This window comes from Eretmochelys imbricata, chromosome 22, assembly GCF_965152235.1.
Source record: "Eretmochelys imbricata isolate rEreImb1 chromosome 22, rEreImb1.hap1, whole genome shotgun sequence".
Classification (NCBI taxonomy): domain Eukaryota; kingdom Metazoa; phylum Chordata; order Testudines; family Cheloniidae; genus Eretmochelys; species Eretmochelys imbricata.
In genome coordinates, this window is record NC_135593.1 from 4,332,679 (window position 1) to 4,345,749 (window position 13,071).

Here is a 13,071-nt window from a genome sequence, read left to right on the forward strand (position 1 = left end):
GAACAAGGGTGGGGGAGAGTGAGGGGGAATGGAGTGAGTGGGGGCGGGGCCTTGGAGAAGGGGCGGGGCCTCAGGGCAGGGGCGGGGCAAGGATGTTTGGTTTTCTGAAATCAGAAATTTGGCAACCCTAGTACAGTCCCGTCCCCCCCGGCCGCCGTCATCACCAGGGGTGCCCGGGGTTGTGGAGGGAAGAATTTGGCCCTGCACTGGAACTGCAAATTAGTTACCAATCCTGGTGATCATGCATGAGCTGGAATAGACCCTGGCTCCCCACCCTGGGCTGGGCCACCCTGCAGGGCTCATGGTGACAGACCCTGGCTCCCCTTCCTGGGCTCCCTGCAGGGCTCACGGGACAGACTCGTGCTCTGTTGAGAGTGAGGTGCCCTGCCCCGGGCGCTGCTCTCGCTGCAGTGTCCCCCGTCTCTCTCTCCGGACAGACGTTCCCAAGCTGGCGGCCGAGCGCACGGAGGTGTCGCTGTTCGAGGGCGGCGAGGTCCGGCTGGCCTGCGCGCTGCAGGGCCCCGACCTGGGCTCCGAAGTGTTCTGGTTCAACAACAAACACCAGGTGATCCGGCCGGATGCTGCGAGGTACAGGCTGCAGCAGGGCGACGCCTGGTTCAACCTGACCATCTGGGACACCGAGTGGATGAGGGACAGCGGCACCTACCACTGTGTGGCCGTGAACGCCGTGGGCAACGCCACCGTCCCCATCAGGCTCCGTGTGAAGAGTATGGCGGGGCAGGGCGGGTGCTCATGGGATCCATACAGGGACAGGGGGGCAAACGGGGGGCTTGGCAGAGTTTAGAAGGAAGCAGATAGGCGTGTGCTGGGAAGGAGAAGTGGATGGGAGGGTCTGGGGGGCCATGGGGTAGGGAGGCAGAAGGAGAAGTGGATGGGGAGGTCTGGGGCCCTCATAGCAAGGGCTAGGGAAGGGGAAATGGATGGAGGGGTCTGATGGGGTCCACCGGGAGGGTGGGGAGGAGGGGAAGTGGGTAGGGAGTTTGGTGGGGCCCACATGGTGTGTGGAGGGAAGGGAAGTGGTGGAAGGGTCTGATTCAGGGGTGGAGAAGAGGGTAGGGATCTGCTGGGGAGTGTGTGGACAGGAGGTTCTGTTCCAGCTGGGTTTAGTCATGGGCATGTTTTGAATGCTGATTGGTAGAAGCATAGCAATGGCGGGGTGGGAGGGAGATCATCCAGACCATCCCTTGCACTGAGGCAGGACTACGTATTGTCTAGTCCATGCCTGACAGGAGTTTTTCCAACCTGTTCTTAGAAGCCTCCAATGATGGAGATTCCACCATCGCCCTGGGCAATTTATTCCGGCACTTAGCTACCCTGACAGGAAATTTTTCCTAATGTCCAACTTAAACTGCCCTTGCTGCAATTTAAGCCCATTGCTTCTCGTCTTCTCCTCAGAGGTTAAGGAGGACAAGTTTTCTCCCTCCTCCTTGTAACAAGCTTTTATGTACTTGAAAACTATTATCATGTCCCCTCTCTGTCTTCTCTGCTCCAGACTAAACAAACCCACTTCTTTCAATCTTCCCTCATATGTCATGTTTTCTAGACCTTTCATCATTTTTGTTGCTCTTTGCTGGACTCTCTCCAAAGTGTCCACATCTTTCCCGAAATGTGGCCCCCAGAACTGGACACAATACTCGAGCTGAGACCTAATCAGCCCAGAGTAGAGCGGAAGAATTACTTCTTGTGTCTTGCTTACAACACTCCTGCTGACACATCCCAGAATGATGTTTGCTTTTTTTGCAACCGCGTTACACTGTTGACTCATACTGTATTAAGCTTGTGGTCCACAATGACCCCCAGATCCCTTTCCGCAGTACTCCTTCCTTGGCCGTCATTTCCCATTTTGTACGTGCGCGACCGATCGTTCCTTCTTAAATGGCACACTTTGCATTTGTCCTTATAGAATTTCATCCTATTTACCTCAGAAGGTTGGACTAACACGTTATGCGGCCCTGGGCTCCCCAGAGACCGTGAGGTGAACTCCCAGGGGTTCCTGTTTCATTCCCCCGCTTGGTTTCTACGGCACTGAGTGAGGTCATGTGGGACTCTGGGAAACCCCAGGGTCCAGGGACTGGGCTGGGGCAGGTTTCGCTCCAGGTGGGGGAGGCAGGTGCAGCCTTTGATTACCTGACTGGCCAGTTATACCCTGAATGGAACGAGAGAGGAAGGGAAGGAGCCTGTGCGTGAGAAGGTATGTGAAAGCTGAGGTGTCTTTGTGCACGTGTGTGACGTGCAGGTGTCTGGTGGGGTGTACAGGGGATGGGGGTGTGCCGGGGGGGGGGGGGGCGCGTGTGTGAGAGCAGCACGGAGTCGGGGGGGGGTGTGAGGTTGTCTCTCCGGATGCACCGCTGACATGCTCCCTACCCCCTGCAGGGTACCCGACGCCCCCCAACGTGACGATCAGCAAGCTGATGTACACCCGGCAGCGCACCGAGGTGCAGCTGGAGTGGGTGACGCAGGGCTCGGGGAACCTGACCGGCTTCGTCGTCCAAAGGCAAGAAGCAAAGAAATCCTCGCTGGGCCCGTCCCGGTCGGCAGCCCGGGCCTGGGAGACGGTGGCCAGTGACATAGAACCTGACGTGCGGGACCACAGGGTGGGCGGCCTGGCCCCGGCAGTAGTGTACGCCTTCCGCATCCTGGCTGTCAACCACCGCACCACCGGGCACCCCTCCGAGGGGAAGACCCCAGGTGAAGTGTCTAGGCCCCAGAGTCCGGCTGGGCTCCACTCTGGGGGCTGGAGTGAAGTATCCCCTACTGCAGCGGCTGTCCACTGCCCACATGTCCAGAACCCCACCCCCTCTCCCACGGCTGGGCCTGTGGGGAGGTGAGGGGGGGTCTGTTGGGGTGTGGATGAAGTGGGGGGAGGATGCCGGGCTGTAGAGAATGGTGGGTGCATCTCTGTTCTGTTCCAGCTAGACAGGTAGGACCGGGCAGGATTAGCTTCCAAGCTCCATTTATTCAACCAGCCCCTTTAGGATTTTTGTCACATTGGGATGAAGGACCTGGAAAGCAGACGGCTCCCAGGGCCATGTCCCTCCCTGGGTGTGAACCACAGCAAGCAGGACAGGGCTGTGTGGAGCTGGCAAGGCTGGACAGCTCCCCACAAGCAAGGCTGGGCCAGGGGTGAGGAAGTAGGTCCTTAGCACAGCTGGACTGTGGGGATATAGATTGGTGTGATTGCATTGGGGTGTAGGGATGTTGTCATTGTGTTGGGGTGTAGGTGACTGTGTTGAGGTGTAGGTGACTGTTTTGTATTGGGGTGTTGGGGATGTTGTCATTGTGTTGGGGTGTAGGTGACTGTGTTGAGGTGTAGGTGACTGTTTTGTATTGGGGTGTTGGGGATGGTGTCATTGTGTTGGGGTGTAGGTGACTGTGTTGAGGTGTAGGTGACTGTTTTGTATTGGGGTGTAGGGATGTTGTCATTGTGTTGGGGTGTAGGTGACTGTGTTGAGGTGTAGGTGACTGTTTTGTATTGGGGTGTTGGGGATGTTGTCATTGTGTTGGGGTGTAGGTGACTGTGTTGAGGTGTAGATGACTGTTTTGTATTGGGGTGTAGGAGATGGTGTGATTGTACTGGGCTCTAGGGGATGGTGTGATTGCATTGGGGTGTAGTGGATGTTATAATTGTATCGGGGTGTAGGGCATGTTGTCATTGTGTTGGGGTGTAGGTGACTGTTTTGTATTGGGGTATAGGGGATGGTGTGATTGCATTGGGGTGTAGGGGATGATGTATTATGATGTAGGGAATGGTGTAATTGTACTGGGGTGTGGGGGATAGCATTGTATTGGGGTGCAGGGGATGGTGTCATTGTGTCGGGGTGCAGGGGATGGTGTGCTGGAAGACCAGCCAGCATTGTCGCACCGTGCAGGGAATGTTTCAAGTGTTTGTAGCGGAGCTGAACAAAACTGCTCACAGAACTTGAACACTGCACCCCGCTAGTGCAGTGGAAGACGGCTGGGACAAGGGCCCAGGACTGGGGTGGCAGCGAGTGTTGGGAGTTGGGAGTGCAGGGTACCGGCAGTGTAGTGCGGAGGATTCCAGGAGTGGAAGAGCAGCGGGTGCTGTTGTTCAGGATTGAGGAACATTGGCAGTCACTTTGTCTGTTTATTCATGACCGGGGTCAGCTGTGGGCTTGGGGAGAAGTGCGGCATTGTACTCAGATTTCACGCAGATTCATAATCCCAGAATCTCTGAGAAGCTGAGTGAACCCTAAACCGATGAGCAGTGACCTGTAAGCATTAGGTTTCAGAGTTAACACACTGAGGCAAACAGAGCACGTCACATCTCCTTTACAGGGCCTGATTCTGTTCTCACTCATGGTCGATCAGAAGTATTCCACCTAACTTCCTGGAGTTACACCAGTGTCACACTGGTGTATGTGAGATCAGAGTGGGACCCGACGGATCTCGCCCCTGGTGCTTCTTGTGGAGCAGGGAGTCAGCTCTGTATACCCCAATGGCTCATCTCCTGTGACTGCAGGTGGAGTGCTTGCACTGGGCCCTGGGCCATTCCCACCCTTACTTCCTGTGCATTAGTGGGGAGCTCTGGCCTTGGCAGTTTCAATCAGGTCTGAATCCACCCTGGCCCTCTCTGTTAGAACATGGCTGCGAGTTAGAGCAGAACACCCTCCTCTGTGCTCACGAGCCAAAGAGCTGAGCAGCTTCCAGCCAAAATGAGCTCTGCCTGGCTCCTGCTGGAATTGCTGCCTACGGAGCGAGAGGGGCCCGGTTCAGGTCGCCCCTTATGGAAAAGTCATATGGAATTTAATGGAAAATGCCGCCCTGTCTATAGGCTTATTGAGCCTCCCTGTGGGGCTTGAGGAAGACTATCACTGCTCTAGGCTTCACCTTCTCTTGCATTCTGTAGGGAATTTCTAAGGGATGATGGAGTTTTCCTCCCTATTATGTCCACAGGAATTATCCACTGAGCCCCCTTGGAAACGTATGGGGTGCAGATACCACAAGTCCAGCCACCAGAGAGGGACTCCGATAACTGCTGTCATCTGGCTGGTTCATGAGCAGAGGCCCATGAACACCCCATGGGTCTGTTGGTTCCATTTGGCGCATGGGGCATTTCTGTGCCAGCAAAAGATTTCCCTGGAGTGGCAGGTGGGACCAGTGGGACATTATCAGCCCATCCCCCCTTAGTGTTAGCTGCCACATTTTGCTGCAATCCTTTCCCCGTCCCTCCCTGACACCCCGTTTCCTCAGAACTGCATTAAGAGGGATTGGAAGCACGGATATCCCTGGTTGGTCCTGGATTGAGACTGAGGGGGTTTCTCTTGAGCATGGCTCTGCTGAGCTGGCTTGGCCTGAGTGCCCTGCAGGGCAGGAGTAACAGCTGCTGGGAGTCACTGAACTGCCCTGCAGCTTGCATGGGTGTAGTTAGAAAGGGCTCTCCGGGGCCTGATAGTGATCTCCATGAGAAGGTTAACACGGCAAGGAGCTGCTCTAGCAACAGGACCTGCCCTGCGCGTGTGATCAGCCAGTGAGAGTTAGGCCTGATGATGCAATGCTGCTAGCGTGGGATTTCATTGCACAAGTGCTGATGACCTGCCGGAGTGATGGTGCAGGGAAATCTCAGAATTTTCTCTCCGACTCGTGAAGTTTGGTTCAGCTCTTGTGAAACTCAGTACCTGTCTGCCTGTCTCCTTTCTAGGATAACAAGAGGCCCAGGGAAAGAGGGTGCTAGGTCTGAAATGGTGTCAGCATGACCAGAACAAACCCCTGCTGCTCCTTCTTCTCCCCGTGCCTCTTCCGGGGTCCCTCGGTGCCTCCTTTTGCTGTCCCTGCCTGTCTGTTTGCCTCCTGCATGGCCCAGCTGCTGAATCCCCCCAGCTGACCCTGCTGCATGAGTCGCCAGGAGTGGGTGTAGATTCCTTGTGGTGCTGTGCAGTGTGGTCTGGAGGGGACCCCTTCTCTGATGACTTCAGTGTGATTGTCACTTCTGTTCCCCATCATCTCGTTATCCTAATTGCATGGTTTCCTGCAGACGATTATCCTTCCCTGGGAAGCACACCCCACCCTCTCGCTCCAGATGTCACTGCACAGCCCCAAGAAGTCACTCTGCTCACTTGTTTACTTGTCACTGTTAGCAGCCCGGGCCCTGGCCGCAATTCGGGTTGGTTTCACTCACCTGTGCTCTCTCTGCAACACACCTGACTCCAAGCTGCATTCATTCTGATAGGGGATGCAACAGGAGGATGCTCTGAGTCACATTTGCACAGAGGAAGCTGCTCCAATTTGGCTTCATTATTTATACGCCGGGCTTAAAATACCCCCGAAATTCCTGGAAAATGACTTCTCTTTGAAGTGCGATTCTCCCCTGAAAAATGACTAAAATGGTCCCTTCTATTTGCTGTCTGGGAAAAGATTCGTTTTCCCCTGCAAAATTTTTCAACAAAAACAAAGTGTTTGTATTCATTGAACTTTTCCTTAACATTTGGTGGTGGTTGTTTATTTTGGGGGGGGGGGGGGGTCATCAAAAAACCAAAAACGTCTCAGTGTTTGGTATTGACATTTTCAGTTAGAGCCCTACAATTTCTGATGAAAACGGGGATTTTCACCAAAAGATTTCCATCTTCACTGAGAAGCCATTTTTCGTCAATTAAAAAGTTTCAGCAAAAACTTTTCAACCAGATCTGCCCCCTGTTTGCACAATAGTTGGATCTGCTGACTTTAGGGACCAAAATAAGACCCAAACAGCTGATTATTTATTCTGCCATAGCACCTAGGAGCCCCAGTCATGGACTGCGCCCCGTTGTGCTAGATGATGTACCAGCCATAGAGCAAAAAGACAGTCCCTGTCTCTCTGAGCACAGCTCTGCTGAATTGGCTTGGCCTGAACGCCCTGCCATGCAGAACCAGCCCAGCACCGGGAGAGGCAGCTGTTTCGTCCTGGGCAGGATGCACAGGACCCTGCGTTATGTCCCGACTGGTTGAGATGTGCAGCCAGTCAGGGTGCCGGGGCCTTGCTGAGGTCAGAATGTGGCCTGCAGAACCTCCAAAACAGAGGCTGATGCATGAGAAGGGGCGAACTCAGATCCCTGGCTGAGTCTGCAGGGATGTCAGCAAACCCCGTTTTTCCCTGGGCACTGAGCACCTTTAGGGTATAGACATGGAGCCCCGCCATGCCCTGTTTCAAGAGCGTTTCTCTGAACGGCTCCCCAAGTGGTGTCGCTAGTGGACACTAGCTGAGCACTGGTCTTCACCGATGTCGCTAGAGGCAGCTGGTGTGAGCAGGGGCGAGACAGAAGCCCTGGACATGGAAAAACCAGGGTGTTTGGGCCTTCTCTGCTGCCTTTCGTGGGAGGGACTCAAAACACTTTCTGAACATTAAACCGCACAACACCCCTGCCAGGCAGGTAAGTGTCATTGTTCAGATGGGGAAACCGAGGCACAGACTGGCAAAGGGACTGGAAGTCTGGGTCACACCTCTATTCAGTAGCAGAGCTGGGAATAAAACCCAGGGGTCCTGACCAGTTCAGCGCTGGGCACGCTGGCTATCCCTGGGGGATCGCTGCACAACCATGGCCCAGCTTAGATGGTGTTGATAAAGTGCAGAATGAAAAAAGAAATTTGCCCCAAGTTAACCAGGGGGCATCTGACTTGAGAATTGAACTCAGGTCCCATGAGGCTCCAGACCGTGCCTTCTTCCTTCCCAGCGCTAGACGTGACCCTTCTACAAAAAACGAGGAAGAAATTGGTGGATTTTCTTGCCCATCTGTATGTGTCCAGATTTGATCCAGTGGATCAGTTAAATGGGGGCCAATCTCTCTGCTCAGACGGGATTGTACAAACTGTGAAAAGTTTTCTGTTGCGGTTGTTTAATGCTCAGCTCTGGCCCAGCCATGCACAGAGAGATCGTCCCAGCTCAGAGGACATGGGTGGCAGGTATCATAGACCAGGGGAGGCTAAGCCTCCCCAACCCAGGCCATGGCCCTGCCCCCACTTCCCCCCGAGGCTCCGCCCTCGTTCTCCCTCTCCCCCAAAGCCGGGGGGGCTCAGTTTTGGCCGGTGGCCTGGGGCTCAGGGCGGTTTGGCTGGGACTCCTCCAGCTATGGGGGGATAGGTGGGGGACTCGGGGCTCTGGCGGACGAAGGGGGCGGATGGGGTGGGGTAGCAGCGGGGCTTCTAGCAGAAGGGGTGGGCCCCGGGGGGCTAGCCCCCCCGAAGGGGGATTCACGCAACGCCCATGCCGGCAGAGCTTACGAACTGCATCCAAAATCTAAATCTTCCTCCTGTGGCAGGTGCCAGGGCCAATGGCGGCACCCCTGCGTTTTCTGCTGATGGTTCCCTTTGCTGGGCTCGCGTCCCCCCACGGCTGTGCTGAGCACCTTGCCACCTGGCTCCCACCGGGCCACTGGCCGAGGCCTTTCCGTGGCTGGGGCCACAAGCCAGAGCAGCCCCTTACTCAGCATGTGGATTCTGAGTCCTACCCACAGCTGGTGGGCCTGGTTCACCCCAAGGAGCCTGCCACTGACCTGACCTTGCACCAGGTGGAATCTGGCCCACGGAGAGACCCATCTTCTGCACGGCAGCCCTTCTCCGCCCCTTCCCCCCCTGCTTCATGGTGCAGCCTCCCAGCCAGGGCTGAGCTCCTCAGCCAGCTAGGAGAGAGGTGGCCAGCGGGCTTGTGGCCACTTAGCCACATCAACTCTGTCCCTGGGCCTGCCCCGGATCTGAGCTGTTCTCGGTGGTGTTTTAAACCTGGGGTAAGCGAATTGTTGCCGAAACTGGGCAGCAGCTTGCTGTGCCCCCAGCCTCCCCTGTCGGAGCCAAACGCCGCGAGTGAGGCGGGGCTGGGCCCTTACAGATCAGAGCTCCAGCAGGAGGAAATATTTGGGTTTAAATGCCCCAACTTGGAGTGGGAATGATCTGACTCCAGGAGAGAACGTGCGTCAGTGGTTACAGCACAGGCCTGGGGTCCAGGACACCTGGGTTCTATTCCCTGCTCTGCCGCTGACTCGCTACCTGGCCTTGGGCAGCTCCCTTTGCCGCTGTGTGTTTAGTCTCCCCCCCTGTCCAATGCGGGTAACATCATCTCCTGCACACAGTGCGATTGGTGGGAGCAGTACATCACCTCCCTTGGGCCCTGGTGGGAGGTGCAAGGGGAGCTCAGTGACATGTGTGTCTGTCTTAACAAACCCTCGTGAGTTGCTCCGAGATACACGAGGGGTGAGAGCTGGGAGGCCAGGGGGTCTGCACAGGGGGCTGTGTGGCCCTCACCTGGAGAACAGGTCCCTGTTTCCAGCAGGCTCCTCGTGCAGGGATCCCCAGCCCAGGCCACGTGGTGCTGAACCCGGCCTGCTCTCTCTCTCTTCCAGCCGAGCCCCCTTTCAACGCCTACCCCGCTGTGGTGGGCGCTGCAGGAGCCGGGATGGTCGTGGCGGCAGTTGGCTCTCTGCTGGCATTTCAGTACCTCGTCCGGAACCGGGACAACAACCCACGTGAGTGCGGGGAAGGCTGGGGCCCCTTCTCGCTACCGCTGGGGCTGTGCTGGTCGGGGAAGCGGGTGCAGCGGAGAGCGCAGGGCTAGAACATGGGGAATGCCCGCGAGGCACAGCTGGACCGGGACCGGCCGATGGTGCCCGGTGCTGCAGGGACAGATACACCCTGAATGCTTTCGACTGGGAGGCAGAGGTGGAGTAGGACGGAGCGTGCCAGGCGGAGGTGGGTTGGGATGGACACCGTGCCAGGCGGAGGTGGAGTAGGACGGACAGCGTGCCAGGCGGAGGTGGGTTGGGATGGACACCGTGCCAGGCGGAGGTGGAGTAGGACGGACAGCGTGCCAGGCAGAGGTGGAGTAGGACGGACAGCGTGCCAGGCGGAGGTGGGTTGGGCCGGACAGCGTGCCAGGCAGAGGTGGAGTAGGACGGACACCGTGCCAGGCGGAGGTGGAGTGGGACGGACAGCGTGCCAGGCGGAGGTGGAGTGGGACGGACAGCGTGCCCGGCGGAGGTGGAGTGGGACGGACAGCGTGCCAGGCGGAGGTAGAGTGGGACGGACAGGGTGCCAGGCGGAGGTGGAGTGGGACGGACAGCGTGCCAGGCGGAGGTGGGATGGGCTGGACAGCGTGCCAGGCGGAGGTGGGTTGGGATGGACAGCGTGCCAGGCAGAGGTGGAGTGGGACAGACAGCGTGCCAGGCGGAGGTGGGTTGGGCCGGACAGCGTGCCAGGCGGAGGTGGAGTGGGACGGACAGCGTGCCAGGCGGAGGTGGGTTGGGCCGGACAGCGTGCCAGGCGGAGGTGGAGTGGGACAGACAGCGTGCCCGGCGGAGGTGGAGTAGGACGGACAGCGTGCCAGGCGGAGGTGGGTTGGGCCAGACAGCGTGCCAGGAAGAGGTAGAGTGGGACGGACAGCGTGCCAGGCGGAGGTGGGTTGGGACGGACAGCGTGCCAGGCAGAGGTGGGTTGGGACGGACAGCATGCCAGGCGGAGGTGGAGTGGGATGGACAGCATGCCAGGCGGAGGTGGAGTGGGATGGACAGCGTGCCAGGCGGTAGTGGGTTGGGCCGGACAGCGTGCCAGGCGGTGGTGGGTTGGGACGGACAGCGTGCCAGGCGGTGGTGGGTTGGGACGGACAGCGTGCCAGGCGGTGGTGGAGTGGGACGGACAGCGTGCCAGGCGGTGGTAGAGTGGGACGGACAGTGTGCCAGGCGGTGGTGGGTTGGGCTGGACAGCGTGCCAGGCAGTGGTGGGTTGGGACGGACAGCGTGCCAGGCGGTGGTGGGTTGGGACGGACAGCGTGCCAGCGGAGAGCTGCTCAGAAGGGCAGAGAGCCGGCGGTATTGAGCCAATGGCTCAACACTCTCTGCAGTTTGGGGTGTCGGGTGCAGGAGCCGATGTCAATGGGTGTGAAAGTGAATTAACCTCCTCATCCTGTGGCCGGCGTGCCCAGCGCAAAGGTTTCCCTGCTGCTGGCATGGACGGCTGGGCTGCTGGCACAGGGCTCTGCGTGAACATTTCTCTGGGGCTGCTCAGCATGAAGGGCCTGCCACTGCCCCGGGCCTGGCTCGGGTTAAGCCCGCTCCTTATGCCGGCATGTTTGAGCCCCAGGTGGCTCTGACAATGTTGTCTCCTTGTGTTGTTCCCCAGGGCTGCACGACCTGCTCTTCGGAATGTAAGTGTCCTGGGGAGCCCTGCGACCAGACCCCCGACCCCCGCAGCCGCCCTCCCCCGGCCACCCTCCCGGGTCCACCCCGCCGACCACCCCTCTTATCCCCGCGCTGCCTCAGGGGGTAGCTCCGCGAGCTCGGGGCCCGGCGCTGTACCCCCCAGGGGCCCGAGACGCGGCGCTCCAGGCCAGATCCTCAGAGGTGCTTAGGCTCCGAACGTGTATTGAAATCAGCGGACCTGCCCCCAAGAGCCAAAAGCCAGGCCAGACAAACAGCTATGGACAAACAGCGCGCCACGAGGGCAGCCCCCGCTCCCTTGGCATCACCAGCCCTCCCCCACCTCCTTCCCCACGGCTCAATTTGACTCTCCTCCCCCCTTCACCCCCTCTGCCAGCCAGACGCTCCCTTCACGCACGTCTGGGGGCTTATTTCCATGGCTCTCTAGCTCGCTGTCACGGCTCCGCCCCAGCACCCGGCTCCGTGCGCCGTTCCCCCCAGGACCCCTGGCGCCTGCTGGGCTGTCTGTGAGGAAAGGTTTTAGGCACGTTTCCCCCCCTTGTCCCCAGGGCTGGCCCAGAGGCTCATGAGCAGATCAGCTCTCCGGAAGATGCTGAGACGGCCGCAGGTGTGGCAGAGGCTGAGACAGGCGGGGAGCTTGGGGGCATATCCCCCACATCCCCCCCGGCTGGGGAGGCATCAGCAGGTAACTGGGGCACAAGTGCAGCTGATACGACAGTGAGAGGGCCCAGCTAAGCGCGTAAGCTAGCCTGTGTTTGAGGGTAAGCCTGCCTAAGGTGCAGCCTGTCATGTAAATCGTCGGCCGTCGCAGCTGTGCCTGGCTTTGGCTGGCCGCGATCAGAGGCTGCAGAATGTGCCAGCTAAGTAATAATCTGTCCTGACCTTTCTTCCTGACCCTGCAAATGATTGACTGCCTTGTGCCCTGGAGCATGAGGGTTTATCGCCCTTGGTTATGGCAGTCGTGCGCAGGCCTATTGTGTGGGAGGTGGGGGCAGTTAGGGTGGGCTCGGGGTGTTCCTGGAGGACCCTGGTGTGCTTACGGTGCTCACCTGGGGCCGTTAGCTGTCTGGAGCTCCCAGCTCTCAGTGATTTGCTGTGTGTCTCTCTCTTTTGCAGAGTGTCACCCAGAGCCCCCTGCATCCACCCAGGAGGCTCCCCCAGCTCCAGATCTCGCCGCTGATGATCCTCCGGTCAATGTCACAATCACAGTGACTGCGACATCGTGAATCCCAGTCAGCCCCCGTCAGCCCCAGTCAGCACCCCTGACCTGCAGTCGGGGGACGGGGAAGGGGATCTGGCATTTACAGGGCCCCCGTGCAGGGATTGGCATTGCCAGACTGTTAGGGTGTGGCTGAGAACAAAATGGTCCCTTGGTACGATGCCCCAGAGGGCAGGAGCCAACGTACCAACGCACGGCCTGGAAGGAGGGTTTGCCGTGGGGCTTGGAATCCGCTGGGATTTTGGCCCTTTCTCCCCCTCCCCACAGCGATTAGCAGGGTGGCGCTTTCCTGTGTGGCTTAACTCGCTCCTCTGTGCCCAGCTCCTCTCTGGAGGGCACCAGTGCCGGTAACAGTCGACGGCCCTGCTGCGGCTATGGGTGCATGAACCCAGCCCTGGCGACACAAGGGAGCTGGTTCGGCTGGGGTGCAGGAGTGAACAGGAGATGGCTGGAGATGGCCACACGCCGGCCTCCCAGCCTTGTTCGGAGCCAGGATACCGAGCACATCAGCAGATGCACCCTAGCCCCACCTCCTGGCTCTGCTGCCTGGGTGAGGGGCTGCGGGGGCCCTGGCTGGATTCGGGTTAGAGGGCTCCATGGGGAGCCAGGATAGCCGAGGAAAAGCCCAGGACCTTTGTGTGAGCCAGGCAGGGTTTGGAGCCCCCTCCGCCCCCTTTGGCCCTGACAGGCGCTTGG

General features: G+C 58.6%; 1 protein-coding gene across 1 annotated transcript in view; it reads left to right on the top strand.

The window, feature by feature from the left end:
* Window positions 1-12,382, top strand: part of VSIG10L2 (V-set and immunoglobulin domain containing 10 like 2) — a 33,867-nt gene extending 21,485 nt beyond the window's left edge. Inside the window, exons 8-13 of the mRNA XM_077839633.1 lie at window positions 438-728; window positions 2,395-2,709; window positions 9,348-9,470; window positions 11,119-11,143; window positions 11,705-11,763; window positions 12,273-12,382. Of these exons, the coding sequence (XP_077695759.1) occupies window positions 438-728; window positions 2,395-2,709; window positions 9,348-9,470; window positions 11,119-11,143; window positions 11,705-11,763; window positions 12,273-12,382 (923 nt within the window). The remainder of the gene's footprint in view (window positions 1-437; window positions 729-2,394; window positions 2,710-9,347; window positions 9,471-11,118; window positions 11,144-11,704; window positions 11,764-12,272) is intronic.
* Window positions 12,383-13,071: the final 689 nt, after the last annotated feature.